The 27,601-nt window shown below is 43.9% G+C and overlaps 1 protein-coding gene across 1 annotated transcript in view; it reads right to left on the bottom strand.

Moving 5' to 3' along the window:
• Positions 1 to 27,601, bottom strand: part of LOC121853126 (cubilin-like) — a 56,021-nt gene that overhangs the window by 17,841 nt on the left and 10,579 nt on the right. The window contains 4 exon segments of the mRNA XM_042347067.1: positions 21,674 to 21,779; positions 21,781 to 21,882; positions 22,710 to 22,795; positions 23,217 to 23,330. Of these exon segments, the coding sequence (XP_042203001.1) occupies positions 21,674 to 21,779; positions 21,781 to 21,882; positions 22,710 to 22,795; positions 23,217 to 23,330 (408 nt within the window).

Here is a 27,601-nt window from a genome sequence, read left to right as displayed (position 1 = left end):
GTGTCGTGTATCCTTACTGTAGTTGTTGTTGTTGTTGGTGTTGTTACTGTGGTTGGTATTTGTTGGTTGTGTTCTTACTGTAGTTGTTGTTGTTGGTGGTGTCCTTACTGTAGTTGTTGTTGTTGGTCGTGTTAATCCTTACTATGGTTGTTGGTGGTGGTGGTGTCCTTACCATATGAACATTTGTTTGTTGGTGGTGTCCTTACTGGTTGTTGTTGTTGGTTGTGTTCTTACTGTAGTTGTTGGTGTTGGTTGTCCTTACTGTAGTTGTTGTTGTTGGTGTTCTTACTGTAGTTGTTGTTGTTGTTGTTCTTACTGTAGTTTGTGTTGTTGGTTTTGTAATCGCCTGTAGTTGTTGTTGTTGGTTGTGTTCTTACTGTAGTTGTTGTTGTTGGTTTGTGTCCTTACCTTAGTTGTTGTTGTTGGTGGTGTTCTTACTGTAGTTGTTGTTGTTAGTCGTGTCCTTACTGCTTAGTTGTTGTTGTTGGTGGTGTTCTTACTGCTTGATTGTTGTTGTTAGTTGTCGCCCTGTAGTTACTGTTGTTGTTGGTTGTGTCCTTACTGTAGTTGTTATTTGTTGAGTGGAGTATTCTTACTATATAGTTATTTGATGTTGGTTGTGTCCTTACTATAGTTGTTGTTGATACGGTGGTACTCCTTTTCATAGAATTTAGCTGTTGTTGGTTGTGTCACCTGTAGTTATTTGTTGTTTGGATTTAGTATCATACTGGTGTTGTTGTTGGTTGTGTTCTTACTGTAGTTATTTGTTGTTGAATTATGTTCTTTACTGTGGTTTGTTGTTGTTTGGTATTGGGAGTGTTCTTACTGTAGTTGTTGTTGTTGGTTGTTGTCCTTACTATAACATTTGTTGGTTATTAATGTTCTTTACTGTAGTTATTTGTTGTTGGTTTAAATAGCCCTTACTATACAGTTGTTGTTTGTTGGTGGTGTTCTTACTGTAGTTGTTGTTGTTGGGGTCGTGTCCTTACTGTGGTTTGTTGTTGTTGGTGGTGTTCTTACTGGTTATTTGTTTGTTGGTTTGTGTCACTTACCTTAATTTGTTGTTGTTGGTTGTGTCCTTACTGTGATTTGTTGTTGTTGGTGGTGTTCTTACTGTAGTTGTTGACATTGGTTGTGTCTACTAGTTGTTGTTGTTGGTTTGTTGTTGTTGTTGTTGGTTGTCCTTACTGTAGTTGTTGTTGTTTAATTAGTGTCCTTACACCATAGTTGTTGTTGTTGGTTGTGTCCTTACTGTAGTTGTGTTGTTCATTGGGCTGTGTTCTTTACTGTAGTTGTTGTTGTTGGTTGTGTCCTTACTGTAGCTATTTATTTGTGGGGTTGTGTTCTTTGTGGTTGTTGTTGTTGGTTTGTGTTCTTACTGTAGTTGTTGTTGTTGGTTGTGTTCTTTTGCTTAGTTGTTGTTGGGTGGTTTGTGTCCACTTACTGCTTAGTTGTTGTTGTTGGTCGTGTCCTTACTGTAGAATTCATTGTTTCTGTTAGTTGTGCAATACGCCTGTAGTTGTTGTTGTTGGTGGTGTTCTTACTGTAGTTTGTTTATTTGTTGGTTGTGTCCTTGCTATAGTTGTTGTTGAATTGTGCCCTGTAGTTGTGGTGTTGGTTTGTGTTCTTACTGTGGTTGTTGTTGTTGGTTGTGTGTCCTTACACGCTGTTGTTGTTGGTCGTGTCCTTTACTGTCGCGTTTGTTGTTGGTTGTGTGAGTACCTGCTTAGTTGTTGTTGGATGTTACTGTAGTTGTTGTTGTTGGTTGTGTGTCCTTACTGTAGTTGTTGTTGTTGATTTGTGTCCTTACTGTAGTTGTTGTTGTTGGTTGTGTTCTTACTGTAGTTGTTGTTGTTGGTGGTGTCCTTACTTGCTGATTGTTTGTTGTTGGTTGTGTTCTTACTGTGGTTGTTGTTGTTGGTCGTGTTCTTACTGTAGTTCAGTTTGTTGTTGGTTTGTGTTCTTACTGTGGTTGTTGTTGTTGAGTTTGTGTCCTTACTGTAGTTGTTGTTGTTGAATTAAGTGTTCTTACTGTAGTTGTTGTTGTTGGTCGTGTCCTTGCACATGGTTGTTTGTTTGCCGGTTGTGTGTCCTTACTGTAGTTGTTTGTTGTTGGTTGTTAATTTTCTTACTGCGCGTATTTATTTGACTGGTTGTGTTCACCTGTAGTTGTTGTTGTTGGTCGTCAGCCTTACTGGCGTTGTTATTGACTGGTTTGTGTTGTTCTTACTGTAGTTGTTGTTGTTGGTCGTGTCCTTACTAGTTGTTGTTTGGTGGTTATTGTCCTTACTGTAGTTGTTGTTGTTGGTTGTGTTCTTACTGTGGTTGTTGTTGTTGGTCGTGTCACCTGTAGTTGTTGTTAATTGTGTCCTTGCCTGTAGTTGTTGTTTGTTGGTTGTGTCCTTACTGCTGGTTGTTGTTGTTGGTTTATTGTTCTTACTGTGGTTGTTGTTGTTGGTCGTGTCCTTACTGTAGTTGTTGTTGTTGGTGGTAATGTCATACTGTGGTTGTTGTTGTTGGTTGTGTGCCCCACTGTAGTTGTTGTTGTTGGTTGTGTTCTTACTGTAGCTGTTGTTGTTGGTTGTGTTCTTACTGCTTAGTTGTTGTTGGTCGTGTCCTTACTGTAGTTGTTATTTGTTTGTGAATTTCTAGCACTATGGTTTGTTGTTGTTGGTCGTGTCCCTTACTGTAGTTGTTGTTTGTTTGGTTGTGTCCTTGCCCTTAGTTGTTGTTGTTAGTTGTGTTCTTACTGTGGCTGTTGTTGTTGGTTTTAGACTTCTTGCTGTTAGGTTTGTTTATTTGTTGGTTTGTATACTTTAGTTGTTGTTGTTGGTCGATGTCCTTACTGTAGTTGTTGTTGTTGGTGGGTGTCCTTACTGTAGTTGTTGGTGGTGGTGGTGTCCTTACTGTAGTTGTTGTTGTTGGTTGTGTTCTTACTGTAGTTGTTGTTGTTGGTTTGTACTGTACTGTGGTTGTTATTTGTTGATTGAGCTGTGTCCTTTTCCATGGATTGTTGATTGATGTCCTTACTGTAGTTATTTGGTGTTGGTGTTTACTGTAGTTGTTGTTGTTGAGACTGATATTTTTAAGATTGTTGTTGGTGGTGTCCTTACTTTAGTTGTTGTTCCTTGATTGTTAGTGGTGGTGATTATAGCACTATGAATTTATTTGCTGGGGTGTCTTCTGTGATTTGTTGTTGGTTGTGTGTTCTTACTGTAGTTGTTGTTGTTGTGTCTATTTCTTCTTCCTGGTTGTTGTTGATTTGTGTCCTTACCAGTTATTGTTGTTGGTTGTGTTCTTACTGTAGTTGTTGTTGTTGGTTGTGTCCATACTGGTTGTTTATTTGGTGTTTGGTGTTCTTACTGTAGTTGTTGATGGTGTCCATACTGTAGTTGTTTATTTGTTGGTAGTTCTTGTAGTTTGTTGTTTACATTGGTTGTGTCCTTACTGTGATTTATTTGTTTGTTTGGTTTGTTCTTCTATGGTTGTTGGTTTGTTGGTTTGAACCTTCCTGTAGTTGTTGTTGTTGGTGAGTATTTCTTACATTGTTGTTGTTGGTTGTTGTTAGTTGTTGTTGTTGGTGATTTTATAGTTGTTGTTATTGGTGAGGTGTTTTATTTACATGATTGTTGTTGATGAGACGTGTTCTTACTGTAGCTGTTGTTGTTGGTTGTTGGGTACTACTGTAGTTGTTGTTGTTGGTTGTGTTCTTCTTTTCCTTGTGGTTATTTGTTTGTTTGGATTTGTTGTTAGTTGTTGTTGAGTAAGTTTATTAATTTCTTACTGTAGTTGTTGTTGTTGGTGGTGTTCTTACTGTAGTTTGTTGTTGTTGGTTTGTGTGTCCTTACCTTGGTTGTTGTTGTTAGTGGGTGTTCTTGCTGATTCATTGTTCCATTGGTTGTGTCCTTCCCTGTAGTTGTTTAATTGCATTTGGTCGTGTCCTTACTGTAGTTGTTGTTGTTGTAATACTTTTCTTAAATTGTTGTTGTTGGTTGTGTTCTTACCACTTAGTTGTTTATTTATTGGTATTCGCACTATGCATTTGTTGTTGTTGTTTATTATTGTTGGTTGCGTACTTACTGTGATTCATTTGTTGTTGATTTAATGTCACTTACTGTGAATTGTTGTTGTTGGTGGTGTTCTTACTGTGATTGTTGTTATTGGTTGTGTTTATGGTATTATTGTTAGGTGTTCTTATGACAGCTGTTGTTGGTTGTGTTCTTACTATTAATTTGTTGTTGTTAGTCGTGTTCCGTTTCTACAATTGTTGTTGTTAGTAGTGTTCTTACTATTCATTGTTGTTTGTTGGTTGTCCTTCTTGAATGACTTGTTGTTGGTTTGTTTGTTGTTGATTTGTGTTCTTCTATGAAGGTTGTTGTTGAGTGGTATTCTTACTGTTGTTGTTGTTTGGTTTGCATTCTTGCATTTGAACATTTAAATTAATTATTCTTACTGTAGTTGTTGTTGTTGTTGGTGAGTTGTTCTTACATAATTGTTGTTGTTGGTTGTGTTCTTACTGTGATTGTTTATTTGTTGAGGTGATGTTCTGCATAGTTATTGTTGTTGGTCGTGTGTCCTTACTGTAGTTGTTGTTGTTGGTTACATTACTGTAGTTGTTGTTGTTGATTTGGCTGTTACTTACTATAGTTGTTATTTGGTTGTGTCCTTTACAATTTGTTTGCATTAGTCGTGTCATTACTGTGGTGTTTTTATTTGTTGTTGAGGTATTTCTTACTAGTTGTTGTTGTTGGTGGTGTTCTTACTGTAGTTGTTATTATTGATGAACCTTCCCTTCAGGATTTGTTCTTTTTCTTAGTTGTTGTTGTTGATTTGTGTTCTTACTGTAGTTGACCCATTTGTTGGTGATTGTTCTTTTAGTTTTAATTGAATTGTTCTTACTGTGGTTTGACATTGTTAGTTTTATTTATTCTGCTGTTGTTGTTGAGTGGTTGTGTTCACCCTGTAATTGTTTATTTGTTGGTGTTCCTTATGGTTATTTGTTGTTGGTTTGTGTCCTTACTGTAGTTATTGTTGTTGTTGGTCATTCTTCTACTGTAGTTGTTGTTGTTGGTTGTGTCCTTACTGTAGTTGTTGTTTGTTGATTTAACCCAACTCCTTACTGTAGTTGTTGTGTGGGTTTGTTCTTCTTACTGTGGTTGTTGTTGTTGTTGGTCGTGTCCTTATTTCCATAGGTTTGTTCTTTGTTGATTTTATTATTCCTTACTACCTTGGTTGTTGTTGTGGTCGTGTCACCACTGCAGGTTGTTGTTGTTGGTTGTTGTCCCTTCTATGGTTTGTTTGTTGTTGGTATTCCTTACTATAGTTGTTGAAGTTTGTGTTCTTACTGTAGTTGTTGTTGTTGGTTTGTGTCCTTACTGTAGTTGTTGTTGTTGTTGAGGTCCGTGTTCTTACTACAGATTGTTGTTGTTGGTTGTGTCCTTACTGTAGTTGTTGTTGTTGGTTGTGTTCTTACTGTGCTGAATTGTTTGTTGGTTGTGTTTCCTTTTCCATGAACATTGTTGTTGGTAGTGTTCTTACTGTAGTTGTTGTTGTTGGTTGTGTCCTTACTGTGGTTCATTGTTAGATGTTCTTACTGTGGTTATTTATTTGAAATTCTTTAGTTTATTAATTTCTTACTGTAGTTGTTATTTGTTGGGTTTGTTATTCCATACTGTGGTTGTTGAGTTTTGTTACATACTATGGTTGTTGTTGTTGGTTATTGTCCTTGGTTTGTTGTTGGTGATTGTTCTTTACTGTAGTTGTTGTTGTTGGTTATCCTTACTATGGTTGTTGTTGTTGGTTTGCTCATCCGCCTGTAGTTTATTTGTTGTTGGTGGTGTTCTTACCTGTAGTTTGTTGGTGGTGGTGTCCTTACTGTAGTTGTTGTTGTTGGTCGTGTCCTTACTGCTGGTTGTTGTTGTTGGTTGTGTTCTTACTGTAGTTGTTGTTGTTGGTTGTGTCCTTACACTGTGAATTTGTTGTTGTTAGTTTGTATCCCTTACTATGGTTGTTGACTGTTGGTGGTGTTCTTACTGTGAATTTGTTGTTGTTGGTTGTGTCCTTACTGTAGTTGTTGTTGTTGGTTGTGTTCTTACTGTAGTTGTTGTTGTTTGTTTGGTGTTCTTTATAGTTGTTGCTTTGGTTGTGTCCTTACTGTAGTTGTTGTTTGTTGGTCAGTAATGTGCCACAGTTGTTGTTGTTGGTTGTGTTCTTACTGTAGTTGTTGTTGTTGGTTGTGTTCTTACTGCTTAGTTGTTGTTTGTTGGTTGTGTCACTTACATAGTTGTTGTTGTTGGTTGTGTTCTTACTGTAGTTGTTGTTGTTGGTGGTGTTCTTACTGTAGTTGTTGTTGTTGGTTGTGTCCTTACTGTAGTTGTTGTTGTTGGTCGTGTCCTTACTGTAGTTGTTGTTGTTGGTCGTGTTCTTACTGTAGTTGTTGTTGTTGGTGATGTTATTGTTGTATTGCATTGTATTGTCACTGGATGTATACATGAAGCTCATTGTGTATCTAACTTGAACGAATTTACAATAGAAAGAAAAAAATAATAATAATGAGTTTTGACGAAATTGAAATAAATAAATAAATAAAATGCTTTAAAAAATTTGTATATTAATGTACAAAGAAAAACCTCAACGAAGTCTTTGAAAAATAAAAATAAAAATTAAAACACTTACGAATGCTGTTTTTCCCGCCAATTTATTCTCAACAGGAAAAATCTTAATTTCCTGGAAGACAATTTTGGTATTTTTTTTTTACGGGGGTTTTATTTTTCTTGTGTTTTTCTTGTATACTAAAATGCTTATATGTACATAATTCTCTGGATATTTTTTATGTTATTTGGTGTAGTGTATGTGTGTGTGTGAGGGGGGGAGGGGGGTGTTGAAATTAAAATCACTTATATTTTGGATCACGTGAAGATTAGCTCCCCCTAGCTTAATTTATCTGGTAAGTTAGATTAGGTTAGGTTAGGTTAGTGTTAGGTTAGGTTAGGCTTACTCCAGGCTGTCTAATAACCAGGTGAAATAAGCTGGAGGAGGGAGGAGACTAATCTTCAGCTGATCACCAAAAAGCATAAAGCTGTAATAAGCTGTTGAGGAGAATATTGTTCACGGACGGACAGACTGAAGTGCTATATCCCCTTTAAATTCGGGCGGGGTATAATAATGTCTTAGTGTGGCAGTGGACTGACCAACCCTGGATATGTGCCCCAACATCCGTATTTATGCCCCCAACATACGTATTTATGCCCCAACATGTGTATTTATGCCCCAACATGTGTATTTATGCCCCAACATACGTATTTATGCCCCAACATGTGTATTTATGCCCCAACATGTGTATTTATGCCCCAACATGTGTATTTATGCCCCAACATCCGTATTTATGCCCCCAACATACGTATTTTATGCCCCAACATGTGTATTTATGCCCCAACATACGTATTTATGCCCCAACATACGTATTTATGCCCCAACATACGTATTTATGCCCCAACATACGTATTTATGCCCCAATATACGTATTTATGCCCCAACATACGTATTTATGCCCCCAACATACGTATTTATGCCCCCAACACACGTACCAATGCACCAGACACACACACATCAATGCCCTCAATACCACTTACACACCTGAAACAGCATCACCTCACCTGTCGAACAAAAACATCATCTTCCACCTTCTATGATACACACCTGGGTTAATGGAGCCTGGAGGAACGTAAGACTCTTCCAGGTTAAAAAGATGTTGGTTGAAAGGATATTTGATTCATTTTTTCCCATTCGTTGGTGGGTTGTGGCGTGTGGGTGTGTGGGTTGTGGCGCGTGTGGGTGTGTGGGTTGTGCTGCATCTGGGGTGTGTGGGTTGTGGCGTGTGGCTGTGGGCCAGGCGTGTGTGGGTGTGGGTTGTGGCGTGTGGGTGTGTGGGTTGTGGGTTGTGGCGTGGGGTGTGTGGGCCAGGCGTGGGTGTGGCTGGCGTGGGTGTGGCCAGGCGTGTGGGTGTGGGGTTGTGGCGTGTGGGTGTGTGGGGTTGTGGCGTGTGGTGTGTGGGTTGTGTGGCGTGGGTGTGTGTGGGTTGTGGCGTGTGGGTGTGTGTGGGGTTGTGGCGTGTGGGTGTGTGGGTTGTGGCGTGGGTGTGTGGCTGTGGCGTGTGTGTGGGTGTGTGGGTTGTGGCGTGTGGGTGTGTGGGTTGTGGCGTGTGGGTTGTGGGTTGTGGCGTGTGTGGGTTGTGGGTTGTGGGTTGTGGGTTGTGGTATCTGGGTGTGTGGGTTGTGGCGTGTGGGTTGTGGGTTGTGGCGTGTGGGTGTGTGGGTTGTGGCGTGTGGGTGTGTGTGTGATGAATTAAACTTATGGTACAAGTTTCTGAAAGGTTTTAAGGCATTTACATTTTTCCTAGAAATTGGAGATGTGAGAACTCTTGTGAACTGCCCGAGTGAAGTAGCTAACACAGAGGTGGGTGGTTTGGTTAGGTTAGGTTAGGTTTGTTGGGGTGTGTGGTTAGTGTGGCTCCCTGATTATGTGTATGTTGCATTCTCTCTCCATGACCTTTCTGTAAATATGACCTTGGTTGAAGGGATTCTCGCAATTGAGGCAGTAGGGGAGGCAGCAGAAGCAGGTAGGGGAGGCAGCAGTAGCAGTAGGGGAGGCAGCAGTAGCAGTAGGGAGGCAGCAGTAGCAGTAGAGATGCCGTTGCTGTTGTTGTGATGCCAGCAGCCATAGATGCCAAGCAGCCAGCAGTGATGCCACAGCAGCAGCAGGGATGCTGCTGGCAGCCAAGCAGGATGCTGCTGCAGCAAGAGATGCCAGCAGCTAAGAGATGCTGCCAGCAGCTGAGCAGGATGCTGCCAGCAGACAGCCAGCAAGAGTGTCTGCTGCCAGCAGATGCTGCTGCTGCCAGCAGGTTCCGTTGCCAGCAGATGCCAGCAGCAGCAGGTTCACAGCAGCCAGCAGAGCAGCAGCCAAGAGATGCCAGCAGCTGGGGTGTGTCTGCCAGCAGCAGCAGGAGCAGCATAAGTGGGAGTAGTAGTAGCAGTAGGGGAGGCAGCAGTAGCAGTAGGGAGGCAGCAGCAGCAGTAGTGGAAACAGCAGCAGCAGTAGGGGAAACAGCAATAGGTGAGTCAGTAGGAGGCAGTAATTACAGCCAGATCACACCTTTGGCCCCTGACACACACACACACACACACACACACACACACACACACACACACACATACACACACACATACATACATACACACACGACATTGGTCCAATTTCCCCGGCAGGAAGTTAACGAAGGGACGTTTTTACACCGACGAAATTAAGGTGTCAAGGTGAAGGTGATAGATGTACCCTTCTCCACGGCCGGCACCTACAACACCACCTACAACACCACCTACAACACCACCTACAACACCACCTACAACACCACCTACATCTACAACAATCCCGGCAGCAATAGCAACAACAAAGCCAACCACAGCGACAATTAAAACAACTCCAGCAATAATAACAATCCCCAAAACAACAATAACAACCACAGCAACAACAATCACAACAATAACAACCCCACAACAACAATCACAACAATAACAACCCCCCACAACAACAATCACAACAATAACAACTTCCACAAACAACGTCATCACAAACAATAACAACCCCACAACAACAATCACAACAATAACAACCCCCACAACAACAATCACAAATAATAACAACCCCCACAACAACAATCACACCAATAACAACCCCCACAACAACAATCACACATCAATAACAACCCCACACAACAACAATCACAAACAAGGTCAACCCCTCACAACAACAATCACAACAATAACAACCCCCACAACAACAATCACATCAATAACAACCCCACACACAACAACAATCACAACAATAACAACCCCCACAACAACAATCACAACAATAACAACCCCCTACAACAACAATCACAACAATAACAACCTACAACAACAATCACAACAATAACAACCCCACAAACAATCACACCAATAACAACCCCACAACAACAATCACAACAACAACAACCCCCACAACAACAATCACAACAATAACAACCCCCACAACAATCACAACAATAACAACCCTCCCCACAACAACAACAATCACACCAATAACAACCCCTACAACAACAATCACAACAATAACAACCCCACAACAACAATCACAAATAACAACAACCCCACAACAACAATCACACCAATAACAAACCCCCACAACAACAATCACAACAATAACAACCCCCACAACAACAATCACAACAACAACAACCCCACAACAACAATCACAAACAATAACAACCCCACAACAACAATCACACCAATAACAACCCCACAACAACAATCATAACAATAACAACCCCACAACAACAATCACACCAATAACAACCCCCCACAACAATCACAACAACATAACAGGGACCACGACAGTAGCAACAGCAATTATCACCATGACAGCTGATCATTACCACAACTAACCATCACAACCACCAACAACCACCACTACTCTTGACTACCATTATCACCATCACAGCTGTCACCACTATTACCACCACCAATAGGCATCGAAACCCTATTTAATCACCACTATCACCATCAAACATCACCACACGAGTTCACCATTATCACCATCACCTCACCACTCACCAGCAAATCTCACCACTGTCACCATTATCACCATCACCTCACCACTCACCATGACCCAGGAAATCTCACCACTGTCACCATTATCACCAGCACCTCACCACTCACCAGCAAATCTCACCACTGTCACCATCATCACCATCACCTCACCACTCACCATGACCAGGAAATCTCACCACTGTCACCATTATCACCATCAGCAGCAATTATCACCACTGTCACCCACATCACCACAGCACCTCACCACTCACCAGCAAAATCTCACCATTGTCACCATATCACCATCACCACCACCACCATGACCAGGAAATCTCACCACTGTCACCATATCACCAGCACCTCACCACTCACCAGCAAATCCACCACTGTCACCATTATCACCCATCACCTCACCACTCACCATGACCAGGAAATCTCACCACTGTCACCATTATCACCAGCACCTCACCACTCACCAGCAAATCTCACCACTGTCACCATTATCACCATCACCTCACCACTCACCATGACCAGGAAATCTCACCACTGTCACCATTATCACCATCACCTCACCACTCACCAGCAAATCTCACCACTGTCACCATTATCACCATCACCTCACCACTCACCATGACCAGGAAATCTCACCACTGTCACCATTATCACCATCAGCAGCAATTATCACCACTGCGTCACCAGGAGAGTCAGGCCACTTTCCTACCTGGGTCAGAGTGGAGGGAGGAGTTTATTTTACCTGTCGAGAGCAATTTTGGCTTCCCATGTTTGTGTGTGTGGGAAAGAGGAGGAAGGAAGAGGAAAGGGGAAGAGGAAGGGGGAGAAGAGGAGGAGGGAGAAGAGGAGGAGGGAGAAGGGAGAAGAGGAGGTGGAAGCTAGGAGGGAGGAGGAGAGAGGAGGAAGGAAGAGGAAGGTGAAAGGGAGGAGGGGGGAGAAGAGGAGGAGGGAGAAGAGGAGAAGGAGGAAGGTGAAGAAGAGGAAGTGGGAGAAGTAAAATAGGAGGAGGGAGGTGAAGAGGAAGAGGAGGAAGATAGGAGAAAGGAAGAGGAAAGAGAAGAAACAACAGGAAGAGGGAGAATGAGGACGAAGGAAAGGATTAAGAGGAGAAGAGAAGAATAAAGTAGAGGAGAGAGAGATGAAGAGATATGGGTGACGGGGGAGGGGAAGGGGTGATTGCAATGGCAGCTCTCCATCATTATATTAAATCGAAGTTAAAAATCAAATTACATCTGGATAAATATTAAAATCTTCTGTCCAAATTTTTATTACTATTTCATACAGGTTAAAAAACACGCCATCAGAATAACTTTCAAAATACGCGGTAAAAACAAAATATTCTAACACTGAAAATCCGGGTTACAACATTAACTAGATATATTAAACTCGGCTCGCATAAAAAATAAAATAAAAATTCACTCGGCCCTCGTAGCTCCACCCCCTTTACACTTACACACACGCACACACACACACATATATACACACACACACACACACACACACACACAGACACATCCCAAATAGTGTTACTTTATATAATTGTTTTAGGTTAAGTTATTATTGTCAGGTTTATACAGTAGCGTTCCAGTGCGTTACGGTAAGTTGGTAACGTAATCTGTATTTATGTCTCAATGGAAATTTGAACCGTCTCCGTTATTAATGATGGTAATACTCAGTTCAGACTCTCCAAAATTTTACATGATTATTAAGATTAGATTAGGTTAGGTTGGGTTGGGTTAGGTTAGATTAGGTTAGGTTAGGTTAGGTTGGGTTAGGTTAGATTAGGTTAGGTTAGGTTAGGTTAGGTTGGGTTAGGTTAGGTTAGGTTAGGTTAAATTAGGTTAGGTTATATAAACGTTAGGGTGTTTAATCTTCAGGTGATATAAGCTGGGGAGGCTAATTCTTTCAGGGGGTAAAACAAAAATATTATTAAGTGTCGACGACACACACACACACACACACACACACACACACACACACACACACACACACACACACACACACACACACACACACACACATCAGCCTTGGAAGTTTGTAAGTGAAGAAGCTAGTGGACATCTCCGGCCGGCTGGTCCTGCAGGCAGATGGGACATTGAGGCAAAGTTTGGGTAGTGTAGGACAACCTGTCAACACCTGTTACAACTTTGCTCAACAAAAACATCTGCGTCAATACATCTGTGGGATTATTTTTTCTGTCTTCGTCATACTTGTAGTTCACCTTCAATATATGTTTTGGTATAGTTTCACCACACCATCACCACCACACCATCACCACCACACCTACACCATCACCACCACACCTGTCTTATGACTACGTATCAATACTGCCAAAGTAATTACCCCATAAATGGAGTTTCGGCATCAATGATTAAACCTGAGGTGAAGGAGAGGAGACAGGACCTGGTAGAGAGGAGACAGGACCTGGTAGAGAGGAGACAGGACCTGGTAGAGAGGAGACGGGACCTGGTAGAGAGGAGACAGGACCTGGTAGAGAGGAGACAGGACCTGGTAGAGAGGAGACAGGACCTGGTAGAGAGGAGACAGGACCTGGTAGAGAGGAGACGGGACCTGGTAGAGAGGAGACAGGACCTGGTAGAGAGGAGACGGGACCTGGTAGAGAGGAGACAGGACCTGGTAGAGAGGAGACGGGACCTGGTAGAGAGGAGACAGGACCTGGTAGAGAGGAGACAGACCTGTAGAGAGGGACGGACCTGTAGAGAGACGGGACCTGGTAGAGAGGAGACAGGACCTGTAGAGGAGACGGACCTGGTAGAGAGGAGACAGGACCTGAGAGAGGAGACAGGACCTGTAGAGAGGAGACAGGACCTGTAGAGAGGGAGACAGGACCTGGTAGAGATGAGACAGGACCTCAGGAGAGGGGAGACAGACCTGTAGGAGGAGACAGGACCTGTAGAGAGGAGACGGGACCTGGTAGAGAGGGAGACGGGACCTGAAAGAGAAGACAGAATAAGGTAACCCAATACTTGCTGTGTGTACAGTGTAACAGGGCTAAGGGCCGGCCGGACCCTCACCCCACACAAGACCCAAGATGACAGCAGGGCCTGATGCGCCACCACCCCACACAGAGACCATCATGTCACCCTGGGCCCACACACACACAAACCCTCATGTCACCTGACTCACACACACAGACTCTCATAACGCGTATTTCCTTTGTGTCACACCCTTATGTCACCTCATTACACGTATTTACTTATTTATTTACTCTGGTATATAAGGTGTGGTTTCTCTATACACTTCACTATCTCTCTTAACATAGGTAGCTACACCCTCTCTCCCTCCCTTCCCCCTCCTCCACCCCTCTCCCCCACCCTCCCCCACACCCCCTCACCTCTCACACTGACACATACTGCTACACACACACCTGCTGAGTCATAACACATCTGCTCAGACACAACACACACCTGGCAACGCCGATATAAACTTCAGGTGTGGTGTAATAATCAGTTACGAAGGACACTGTTTGGGCAAGACGACGTAAACAGACAGACAGACAGACAGACAGACAGATAGATAGATAGATAGATAGATAGATAGACAGATAGATAGATAGATAGATGGATAGGTATTCAGTAAAATCGACATACAAATTCATAATGGGTTCAGCATGTATGTAGGCAACACCTGTATACAGATTAGCATGGAATATATAGCCAAGACAGGGAAGGTATATTGTGTTAGTCCATGACCCACCTCAAGTTGAAAGGTGTTCTGTGTCTATTTTCGACTCCCTGGTGATGTGTGAGAGTTACATCGTCTTTATCTTATATTAATGGCGAGAGGAGGACCCGGGTTCGATCCTCGGGCAGGGTGAAACTATGGGCAAGTTTTTACGCCATTTGCCTCTGTCTACCTAGCAGTAATTGGGGACCTGGATGTTAATCGACTTGTGGATCGTATCTGGGTAATGGTTAGCCAGTGCGGTTGGCGAGTTGTCCGGTCTTCTCGGACTATTCCTTGACACTGGGTCATGCAACCGTTAACTTAGGGGGTGGTTGTTGGTTGGCGACAGCTTACACCTTAAACAAATTCACGCCTAGTGGCCCTTATTGGGCCATCCTCGATCACGAGAGGCATCCATTATTATTATTATTATTATTATTATTATTATTATTATTATTATTATTATTATTATTATTATTATTATTATCTTATATTGGTAACATGAACACAGTGTTGTCATCTCGTACTAAAAGCTCAATTTGTACCTTAATATCCAACAAGAAAGGGTGTGGGTAGCCTCCTCAGCCAGTGTGTGTGTGTGTCTAGATGTAGTTCAGTGTCGGAGGCGTCTGACACGAAGGTCGACTCGTAAACTGTTCACTGAGTGTCGTGTGAGCCAGGCGAGGCCAGGGAAGGCATAAACCTCTACATCAACCCACAAAATTCTCAGGTAGGAAAGAAGAAGAAAACCTGTGTGGAAGTTTAATGCAGTACACGAGACATAAACCAGGGTGTGTACAGGCCAGGTACTGTACACACACCCAACACAAACAAAGTGAACTCATTAACGTCAAGTATCAAAGAGAGAGGCGTGGAGAGGCTGCCAGTGTTCCCATCAGGCGAGGGAGTGACAATGTGCGCTTTACCTGAGGTTCACACATGATCGCTACACAGGTGAGGGCGTCAGATCAAAAGGCCAGGTGACAGGTGCCTTACACTTAATATAATACAATTCTAGTTAGCTGAAGTTAATGAACAAATTCGTCTTGTAAATGAGGCAATAAGGTTTATATTTTATGGTGAAGTAAATAATTAGCTCGTGAAACGCTCCGATAACATTATTATAAAGAAAACACAAACAAGATGCCTAAGCTCATCATCGCAAATAACCCACCACGGTGAGATTTTTGTAATTTTTCTCGTTCTTTTTAATGATATTTACGTCACCAGAGAGTTTCACAGGATAATTTCTGCTTCCCCAACTGCGAAAATTATCAGAGATCAACATAGAAAAGTTAATATCTCATAAAACATCATCATATAAATAGAATAGATGAAATACTAAAGACCTGTATTTGTCATTCCCGCGTTCGTCTGCCAACCAATCAACGCAATTATACCCAAGAAATGATGCGGCAATTCAACCAATCATAACAAAGTCATCAGATGCTTGTTAGTTGCAGTATAGCGTTTGGGTCGTTACGTAAGAGAGAAACAAGGAAAGAATATATGTAATAATTAAGCTGATCGTGTTGTTATGTATGTACAGTGATGGGAGGGGATGGGGGGTGGGCTGGTGCAGGTACTGATCCCATGTCTCTTAATTAATGCTCTTAAAGGTGAGTTGTCCCAGCCCTCCTCCCCTAGCCTGCCTCCCCCAGTCTTTCCCTAGCCTTCCCCCAGTCTTTCCTCAGCCCGGGCGTTCTGGTGGTGTTGGAGGGGTGGGGTGAGGGATGGAGGGATGTTGAAGGGGAGGGTGAGGATGGAGGGATGTTGGAGGGAGGGCCATGTTGGAGGGGAGCCATGTTGGAGGGGCGATGTTGGAGGGAGGAGGATGGAGGGATGTTGGAGGAGCCATGTTGGAGGAGGAGAAGTGTTGAGAGGTGTGGTGCATTTGGATAAAGTGGAATGGGACAAGTGGACCATCAGACTGAGACACACACACACACACACACACACACACACACACACACACACACACACACATACACACACACACACACCATCATTGGGCTGAGGTCGAGAAAATATTTTCCTTTAGATTCAATAACCAACCCAGACTAAGAGCATCACCCTCCCTCCTACCTCCCTTCTTTCCCTCTACCCTTCCTTCCCTCCTACCCTCCTCCACTCCTCCTTCCTTCCCTCCCCCTACCCTCCCTTCTTTCCCTCCTTCCCTCCCCCCTCCTTCCTTCCTACCCTCTATTCCTTCCCTCCCCCCTCCCCCCTCTCCTTCCTGGGAGGTGGTGACAGAAGTAGAGGCTGTGGTGTCAGGTGTGGTATCGCTGGATTAGGTTATTTAACGCCAAAATCAACAGAACTGCAGTCAACGCTTCAACAACACTATCAACGCTTCAACAACACTATCAACGCTTCAACAACACTATCAACGCTTCAACAATATCAACGCTTCAAACACTATCAACGCTTCAACAACACTATCAACGCTTCAACAACACTATTAACGCTTCATCAACACTATAAACGCTTCAACAACACTATCAAAACAACACTACTTAACGCTTCACCAACACTATAAACGCTTCAACAACACTATCAACGCTTCAACAACACTATTAACGCTTCACCAACACTATAAACGCTTCAACAACACTATCAACGCTTCAACAACACTTTCAACGCTTCAACAACACTATCAGCAACAACACTATCAACGCATCAACAACACTATCAACGCTTCAATAACACTATCAACGCTTCAACAACACTATCAACGCTTCAATAGCACTATCAACGCTTCAACAACACTTTCAACGCTTCAACAACACTATCAACGCTTCAACAACACTATCAACGCTTCAACAACACTATCAACGCTTCAACAACACTATTAACGCTTCACCAACACTATCAACGCCAACAACACTATCAACAACACTTTCAACAACGCTTCAATAACACTATCAACGCTTCAACAACACTATCAACGCTTCAACAACACTATCAACGCTTCAACAACACTATCAACGCTTCAACAACACTATCAACGTCAATAACACTATCAACGCCAACAACACTTTCAGCTTCAACAACACTATCAACGTTCAACAACACACTATCAACGCCAACAACACTATCAACGCTTCAACAACACTCATCAACGCTTCAACAACACTATCGCTTCTCAACAACACTATCAACGCTTCAACAACACTAATTCAACGCTTCAACAACACTATCAACGCTTCCAACAACACTAATTCAACTTCAACAACACTATCAACGCTTCAACAACACTATCAACGCTTCAACAACACTATCAACGCTTCAACAACACTAATTCAACAATTCAACAACACTATCAACGCTTCAACAACACTATCAACTTCAACAACACTATCAACGCTTCAACAACACTATCAACGCTTCAACAACACTAATTCAACGCTTCAACAACACTTCAACAACACTATCAACGCTTCAACAACACTATCAACGCTTCAACAACACTATCAACGCTTCAACAACACTATCAACGCTTCTACAACACTATCAACGCTTCAACAACACTATCAACGCTTCAACAACACTATCAACGCTTCAACAACACTATCAACGCTTCAACAACACTATCAACGCTTCAACAACACTATCAACGCTTCAACAACACTATCAACGCTTCACCAACACTATCAACGCTTCAACAACACTATCAACGCTTCAACAACACTATCAACGCTTCAACAACACTATCAACGCTTCAACAACACTATCAACGCTTCAACAACACTATCAACGCTTCAATAACACTATCAACGCTTCAACAACACTATCAACGCTTCAACAACACTATCAACGCTTCAACAACACTATCAGCGGCTTCAACAACGCTATCGGCAACTTCAACAACACTATCGGCAGCTTCAACAACACTATCAGCGCTTACCGTAAAACTATCGGCAACTTCAACAACGCTATCAACGCTTCCTTAACACTATCAACGCTAACAACACTATCAACGCTTCAACAACACTATCAACGCTTCTAACAACACTATCAACGCTTCAACAACGCTATCAACGCTTCCAACAGCACTATTAACGCTTCAACAACACTATCAACGCTTCAACAACACTATCAACGCTTCAACAACACTATCAACGCTTCAACAACACTATCAACGCTTCAACAACACTATCAACGCTTCAACAACACTATCAACGCTTCAACAACACTATCAACGCTTCACCAACACTATCAACGCTTCAACAACACTATCAACGCTTCAACAACACTATCAACGCTTCAACAACACTATCAACGCTTCAACAACACTATCAACGCTTCAACAACACTATCAACGCTTCAATAACACTATCAACGCTTCAACAACACTATCAACGCTTCAACAACACTATCAACGCTTCAACAACACTAATTCAACGCTTCAACAACACTATCAACGCTTCAACAACACTATCAACGCTTCAACAACACTATCAACGCTTCAACAACACTAATTCAACGCTTCAACAACACTATCAACGCTTCAACAACACTTTCAACGCTTCAACGCCTCAATCAACGCCACAATCAACGCTTTCACGGTGAATTAGAATCCGTTAGCAGTACCACACAGTGAGTCCATTTTAGTGACCAGTTCCCAGCCTCTGCCACAAACGACCGGCTGATAGCTTGCGGGTGGAGCCTCTGGTGTGGTAGGGTGTGGTGCTGTGGGAGGGTGTGGTAGGGATGTGTTTCGAGTGTGGTGGTGGTGTGTGGTAGTACTGGGAGGGTGGTGGTGTGGTCGTGTAGTAGTGTGGTAGGGGTGTGGTGTGGTACTGTGGGAGGGTGTGGTAGGGATGTGGTTCGAGGGTGGGAGTGTGGTGCTGTGGGTGGGTGGTGGTGTAGTGTGGGAGTGTGGTGTGGTAGTAGTGGTAATGATGGATGTGGCTGGTGGTGGTGTGGTGAGGTTAGGTTAGGTTAAGTTAGGTTAGATTGGGTTAGGTTAGGTTAGATTAGCTTAGGTGTCTAATTTTCAGGTGATACAAAAACCAATAAAAACAAACTATTATTTTTTTACAGAGGCGAGAGTAAACTGTCAAGGTGGGGGGGGAAGTTGGGGAGGAGGAGGGGAGAGGGAGGTGGGAGTTGGGGAGGGAGGGGCAGGAGGACAAAGCAGGCAAACAAACACATACATACACACACACACATACACACACACAGACACACACACACATTACTTTGGTTAGAGCAGGGCAGCCACTTAGTCTCTGGTGAATGGCTTCCTGTTAAGAGCACAGTGTAGGTACATGGGAGGAGAAAAGAGGAAGGATAGGGAACATGGGAGATAGAGAGGTGGTAAAGGATAAAGAGATAATGGGAGAAAATACAACAGGTTAAAGGGTACATAAGATAAGTCTCTCTCTCTCTCTCTCTCTCTCTCTCTCTCTCTCTCTCTCTCTCTCTCTCTCTCTCTCATAACGTTGCCCAACTTTCTCTGGAAGGCTCAGGTTTTCAAAAAGTTCTCGTGTTGAAATATTCTACACCGGACTAGAGACGTGAGAAGAGGCAGAGGAGGAAGAGGAGGAGAATGGAACGACGACGACAGAATATGGGGAGATGGGGAGAAAAATTTCCAGGTCCCTTTGGGAGGACAAAATATACAACCAGATTATTTGGAACATTTGTAATTGTAAACGGGAGGACATGCCTATATGGGGTGGGGACCTTTTATTGGTAGAGACATTTCTTACACCTTCAGGAGAGGCAAATAGACAAATAGGAACCAAATAGGAACCAAATAGGAGCCAAATAGGGCCAAATAGAGCCAAATAGGAACCAAATAGGAGCAAATTTAGGGTTTTTTCAGTATGAGGTGTGATGTGCCTAAAAACACAGAGGAACTTTTAAGACGAAAAACACCTTTGAGAGGTTTTAGGGCTCTTGGTGACCTCTGGGAGATTATTGGTCGGGAGGTTCGCTTGAGAGGTTAAGGTGTATAATTTGTATAGGTTAGAGGTCGTTTGTTTAGGTTAGAGTCGCTTGAGGGTTTAGGGTGCCATCTAGAGGCCTGAAAGTCCTTTGAGGGTTTAAAGGTGCCATCTAGAAGCCAGAAAGTCCTTTTGAGAGGTTAAAGGATCAGTCTAGAGGTCAGGAGGTCCTATTAATGACCCTTTGACGTAATGGCCTTGTTATAATGTGTTAGACGCAAGACTGAAGGCGCTTGTGTGTACAGTGTAGCTGTGAAAATTGTGAGGTTGTAGGCTGATACGTGTTATTTGGTTGTTGGTTGTGGTTTTGTGGTGTGTGGTGGTTGGGTTTGGTGATGGTGGTGGTTGTTGTTGTTGGAGGAGTGGAATATCCTTAGTATTGACCACGTCCTCCACCATTCCTCTCCTCCACCATCACTCCACCATCACCATCACTACACCATCATCATCAGAACGCCTCCAATTTGGTGAGTAAATATGGTTTGGTCATTGATACCTGCCACTGAACTAAGGAATCAGGGTGAGGAGTGTGGTGGCATCAGGGAGGAGAGCCGAGAGAGATGGGAAGGTGAAGGAGAGGGAAAAGGAATAGAAGAACACACACACACACACACAGCCAGCAGCTTGACAATGTCCCAGGTAAATTGCCCACCAGCCAGACACCATTACCTATATATGGAATACAAACAAACACAAACTAAAACAAACATAATCAAACACAAACAAACACACACAAACAAACACACACAAACAAACAAACTAACTGACCCTCTGTACTGAAGACTGCCTACGGGGTTACGCTTTTATTTTCCGTGTAGGTGGACGACTCACTCTAGGATAGGTGGTGAGGTAGGGTTAGTTTAGGTTAGGCTAGTTGATGTTGGCTAGTGATGAATCACCACCTTCCTGTAGCACCACTCACCCCTGGCACCTCACCCTCACCTTCCTGTCACCCACCTCCCTCTGTCCCCACCACTCACCTTCCTGTAGCACCACTCACCACTCCTTCCTGTAGCACCACTCACCCTGCTGTAGCACCACTCACCACTCACCTTCCTGGCCCACCACTCACCACCTTACCCACCCTGCTTCCCCCCCCTGCACACCACCACCACCCTGCTGTAGCACCACTCACCCTCACCTTCCTGTAGCACCACTCACCACTCACCCTGCTGTAGCACCACTCCTCACCTGCTGTACCTCACTCACCTTCTGTGCCACCACTCACCTTCGCAGCACCACTCACCACTCACCTTCCTGTAGCACCACCCCCTGCTGTGCACCACTCACCTTCCTTAGCACCCTCACCTGCTGTAGCACCACTCACCCTGCTGTAGCACCACTCACCCTGCTGTAGCACCACTCACCCTCACCTGCTGCATCCTCACCCACCTTGATATAACCGTTCTCACAGTCCGTGGCGTTCTGGACTCTTCCACCTTGAATCTTGAATCTGACAACAATGACCCAGTCGTCTTTGAGCGCTGGTTTGGTCACCCTGGTACCAGCAGGAGAGTGGACCATAGCGGTTCTGGCGCGTGAGTTCTGGCGAGGAGACGTCTTCGTAAATATCCACCGTCTTGTTGTAATGTCCCTCACGCGGTCATCTGTTGGTGGACACGAGATGTGTTTAGTGTGTTGAGTAGTGAGAGGAGGAGGAGGAAGATGAGAGGGAGAGAGGAAGAGTGGAATGGGTTTGAGGGGGTATAAACTGAAAGGAGGTGAGGATGGGAAGTGGAGTGTGGGAGGGGAGGGCTAGTGAGGGGTGATCGACTGGGATGGGACTAGCAAGGGTGGACTAGAAGGAAAGAGACTAGCAAGAGAGAGAGAGAGAGGGAGGGGGGGCTAGTTAAAGGGCCAGCTAGTAAAAGATAAACTAGCAAGAGAGGGCTAGTAGGAGAGGAACTACGAAGAGACGGGTTAGTTTACTAGAAATAGGGAACCAGGAGAAGGTTAGAGAGAGAGAGAGAGAGAGAGAGAGAGAGAGAGAGAGAGAGAGAGAGAGAGAGAGAGAGAGAGAGAGAGAGAGAGCTAATTAAAGAGTATGGCTTGTAAAAACACACAAGCAAGAACACCATAATACATGACCTTTAAAAACATCACCACGTCACCACATCTCATCATCACTATACACACTGTAGGCTGAGACTGGGAGGTAATCTGAAGTTCATTTTGTTGCCTCTTGTAAAAATGATTCTTGAACAACATTGGGTTTCATTTATGGTATATTAGGTCGAGAGATGGTGGCCAGAATGGTGTCTACATGGCGCTGAGACTCGACCTTAAGTAGATAGGTTCTTTGGATACGGGTTAGGAGAGAGAGAGAGAGAGAGAGAGAGAGAGAGAGAGAGAGAGAGAGAGAGAGAGAGAGAGAGAGATTGACACACACACACACACACACACACACAAAATACATTAATTAATTTACCATTGAAAGGCGTCTCCGTTAATACTGTCATATTGCATGGGGCCCACACTGTCAGCAGGGACCCACACTGTCAGCAGGGGTCCACACTGTCAGCAGGGACCCACACTGTCAGCAGAGAGCCCACACTACATCCACAATACCCCGTTTCCCCAGTTCCATCCTCCAGGCCCCGCCCTAAAAGTGACCAGCCAATTAAATCACAGGAAATCGACACGTCTCTCGGCTCCGCCCACCTAAATTTACCAGACAGCGATAGATGACGGTGTTGTCAAGTCGTCGAGCTCGGCACTTCGTTATAACAACTTTCCTTCGTTATAACTTCATTCTTGTGACTCATGACTCATTAGATAACGTTACTGTAGTATCATGACTTGACAGGTGATGACAGGTAAGTAACAATGACAGTGGTGGCAGGTAAGTAACAGCGACAGTAGGAGCTTTCAACAGTGCCTGGCGTTCACTTTCACCCCACTATGATACGAACATAGAAGATTCACTTAGGCGTACGTTTGCTCGTCCTGTTTGCTGCATATAGACGTACGTTCGCTTGCCTTCTGCCTGCACCGACGATGTTTTCAGGTAGGCGAAACAAGGGGAGGTGACTGCAAGAGACACGACTCTCTGGAAGTTGACACAAAGTTGGTGAAGAAATATGAGAGGAAAACATGGTGAGGGGAAAGGCGGTGAGGGAGAGGGAGGGGGTGAGGGAAGGGTGAGGTGAGAGAGGGAGGGAATGTGTGGGGTAGGGAGGGGGAAAAGGTAAGAGTGGGGGAGGGTGTGAAATGAAGTGAGGCAGGGGATAGAAGAGGTGATAGTTGGAGGTGTGTGGGTTAGAGGTGTGTGGGTTGGAGGTGTGTGGGTTGGAGGTGTGGGTGGGAGCGTATGGGAGCTGCCACGCCCACTCCTCGCCTCAGAACACAGCAACATATGGGGGAAAGGTAAAACTCCTTACAAAATTAAATGAATAATGCAGCACTGTAAACACTGCTGTTGAATGGGGGGGGGGTGAGGGGAGGGGAGGGGGTGAAGGGAGGGAAGAGGAGGGTGGGGAAAGGAGGGAGGGGAGGGATTGATAATTAAGAGACCTAGTTTAATACAGTGATAAATTGACTCCCACCCCACTTCCCACCCCACCCCCCACCCCCCACACCACCCAATCCCTTAGGTTGTTCCAATATAAAGTTGTTCCAAAGTTGTTCATCTCATCAAGTTGTTCTTCGTGTAGGATCTGGCTCGGATGGTCAGGTGGGTGGGCCTCGAGGTTATGTGATCTAGGTCGACCAGAGGAAGCAATAAGCGTCGACTTCACTCAAATGAAATGTTTCTTTTTTTTTTCTTCCTTCCTTCCTTCTTTCCTTCCTTCCTTCCTTCCTTCCTTCCTTCCTAAGTTCCTTCCTTCCTTCCTTCATGGTCACCGACAATATTGCTCACACCGGCACACCTGCTAAGCTTCCTGACAGCTGATTTGTGCTTCACTAGGAACGGATTATTTGGACCTAAACCAACGAGTCAATTTTGATATTAGGAAATGTATTTGTTTATTATTCCGGATAAGCGAGGGAGTCCGGTTTATATTTTATTCCGGATAAGTGAGGGAGTCCGGTTTATAATTTGATTTCGGATAAGCGAGTCAATTAGTAAGTGAGTTTGGATTTTAGAAAAGGCTGACTTTATCGTATGGACAAATATAGAGAAACCCAACCCAACCCAGTCAAACCCAACCCAACCCACTCAAACCCAACCCAACCCACTCAAACCCAACCCAACCCAAACCCAAACCTGTCCCAACCACTTCAAACCCATCCTGTCCAACTCAAACCCAACCCAACCCACCAAACCAACCCAACCACCAAAACCCAACCCAACCCACTCAAACTCAACCCAACCCACTCAAACCCAACCAACCTGACTCAAACCTGCCCAACTCAGTCAAAAACCCAACCTGTCCCACTTTAAACCCCAGTCTAACCCACTCAAACTCAACCCAACCCACTGAAACCCAACCTGTCCTGCCCAAACCCAAATTTAAACTGAGCCTAAACTCCAACCCAACCCAAATCACAACCCAACCCATTCTCTCAACCCAACCAACCCATCCCAAACACAACCCAACTCCACTAAACTCCAACGCAACCCACTCAGTCCCCAACCCAACCCAGTCAGTCCCAACCCAAAGTCAAAACCTAAGCCAACCTAGTCAAACTCAACCCAAACTCACCAAACTCAACCCAACCCACTCAAACCCAACCCAACCCACTCAAACCCATCCCAACTCCACTCAAACCCAACCCAACTCCACTCAAACCCAACCCAACCCACTCAAACTCAACCCAACCCAGTCAAACCCAACCCAACCCACTCAGTCCCAACCCAACCCACTCAAACCCAACCCAACCCACTCAAACCCAACCCAACCCACTCAAACCCAACCCAACCTCGAGCAAAATTTAACAGAATGAGAATTACTCGTACAATTCCCAGCGGTGATTAGAAAACATACCGAGTGTATTCCGCCCATTATATTCTGTATATTAGGTGGAAATTAATATGGTTTTGTAATATTTTTTGTTTATTAACTGTCATTTTATTTTTAAAGGTGATTACGGTGTTACAGGGTGGTGACAGTGTAAGATAGTGATGACAGTGTTACAGGGTGGTGACAGTGTAAGATAGTGATGACAGTGTTACAGGGTGGTGACAGTGTAAGATAGTGATGACAGTGTTACAGGGTGGTGACAGTGTAAGATAGTGATGACAGTGTTATAGAATTTGGTGACAGGTGTAACATAGTGATGACGGTGTTACAGGGTGTTGACGGTGTAAAGATAGTATTGACAGTATTGCAGGGTGATGAGCAGTGTTATAGGGTGGTGACAGTGTAGATAGTGATGACAGTGTTACAGGGTGATGACGGTGTAAGATAGTGATGACAGTGTTACAGGGTGATGACAGTGTAAGATAGTGATGACAGTGTTACAGGGTGATGACAGTGTAAGATAGTGATGACAGTGTTACAGGGTGATGACAGTGTAAGATAGTGATGACAGTGTTATAGGGTGGTGACAGTGTAAGATAGTGATTACAGTGTTATAGGGTGGTGACAGTGTAAGATAGTGATGACAGTGTTATAGGGTGGTGACAGTGTAAGATAGTGATGACAGTGTTACAGGGTGATGACAGTGTGACCTTCATTGACCTATTAGACCACTACATCGTAATATTACCATTGAAATGATTGGCTTTGATGGATTAATAAGTAATATGCCATGGACTGACTAATTAGTGTGGCGAAATATACTGCTCAACAGGTAAATAACACTGAACGATTATTACCTGTATTAGTGATGAAATAGATCGGTTAGAACGACTATTTTCCCATTTAACTGTGATAGGCGTTGAGTTCGCCAATTTGGGGGGTGGGGGGGTTTCAACGCCGATTTTGAGTCGCCAATTGAAGAACAAGGCAATTCAACGCTGGTATTGGTGTCGTTAAATGAGGGAGGGAGGGGGAGGGGGGTGGAATCTCAACGCCGTAGGGTCGCCAAATCAATGCTGGAAGATTTTCAACGCGGGAAGATTCAATGCTGGAGTGTAGGCTAGGTGGCCGGGATGATTTAAACGTCGTGTTGCTTAATGTAGATAAATGGTTGTAATTTAACTCTCAGCGGCGGGGAAAGCCGTGCAATGAGAGAGAGAGAGAGAGAGAGAGAGAGAGAGAGAGAGAGATTTTGTTATCATTGGTGCAGTTGAGTATAATGTATTAAAATCAAATGATCTTTGATGTTAAAATGTTAGAATATAATTTTGTGTTTATTGAGAAAAAAAAGTCAACATTATTATAGATTGTGTGGATGTGATGTTTTAACTCTCTCTCTCTCTCTCTCTCTCTCTCTCTCTCTTTTTTTTCTCTTTTCTTAATCCACCTTGTTAACTCTTCAGACTGCTGGTGTGGTTAGGTTAGGTTAAGGTATCTCAGAAACCCTTGCCTGATTTCCTTTCTTTCTCCTTACTCCTTTAATCTCCTTCAGTCCTTTCCTGATAATATCCTACAACCACAACTACCACAATCACAACCACCACCTACCACCATCACCACAAAAACGACAACCACCACAACAACCACCACCACCACCACCACCACCACCACCACCACCACCACCACCACCACCCACCACCACAACAACAACAACAACAACAACAACAACAACAACAACCACCACCACCACAACAACAACAACACCAACCGACAACAACAACCACCACCACCACAACACCAACAACACCAACCACCACAACAACAACAACCACCACCACCACCAACCAACAACAACACACGACAACAACAACACCACCCACCACACACAGCAACAGCCACCACCACCACACCAACCAAACACAACCCATCACCACAACCACAACAACCATCACCACAACCACCACCACCACCACCACCACCACCACAACAACAACAACAACAACCACCACCACCACAACAACAACAACACCAACCACGACAACAACCACCACCACCACCACCACCACCACAACAACAACAACACCAACCACAACAACCACCACCACCACCACAACCAACAACAACACCAACCACGACAACAACCACCACCACCACCACCACAACAACAACAACACCAACCGACAACAACCACCACTACCACCACCACCACCACCACATCGGCATGGTTGTAGAGTGTTGGTTGTTAATATCGATCTCATATTGGCAGTGCAGTTGGATGAGATATTCGTTGTGTCTTCTGATGATAATTTGTCTGTCTGTCTGTTTTTCTGAATAACTGTCTATCTATCTGTCTCTCTTAGTCAATCAGTCTGTCTTTTCTGCCTCTCTCTCTCTCTCTCTCTCTCTTTGTTCTCTC

Source organism: Homarus americanus, unplaced genomic scaffold, assembly GCF_018991925.1.
Source record: "Homarus americanus isolate GMGI-L3 unplaced genomic scaffold, GMGI_Hamer_2.0 scaffold32871, whole genome shotgun sequence".
In the NCBI taxonomy this organism is placed as follows: Eukaryota; Metazoa; Arthropoda; class Malacostraca; order Decapoda; family Nephropidae; genus Homarus; species Homarus americanus.
This window is presented reverse-complemented; position numbering and strand designations above follow the sequence as displayed.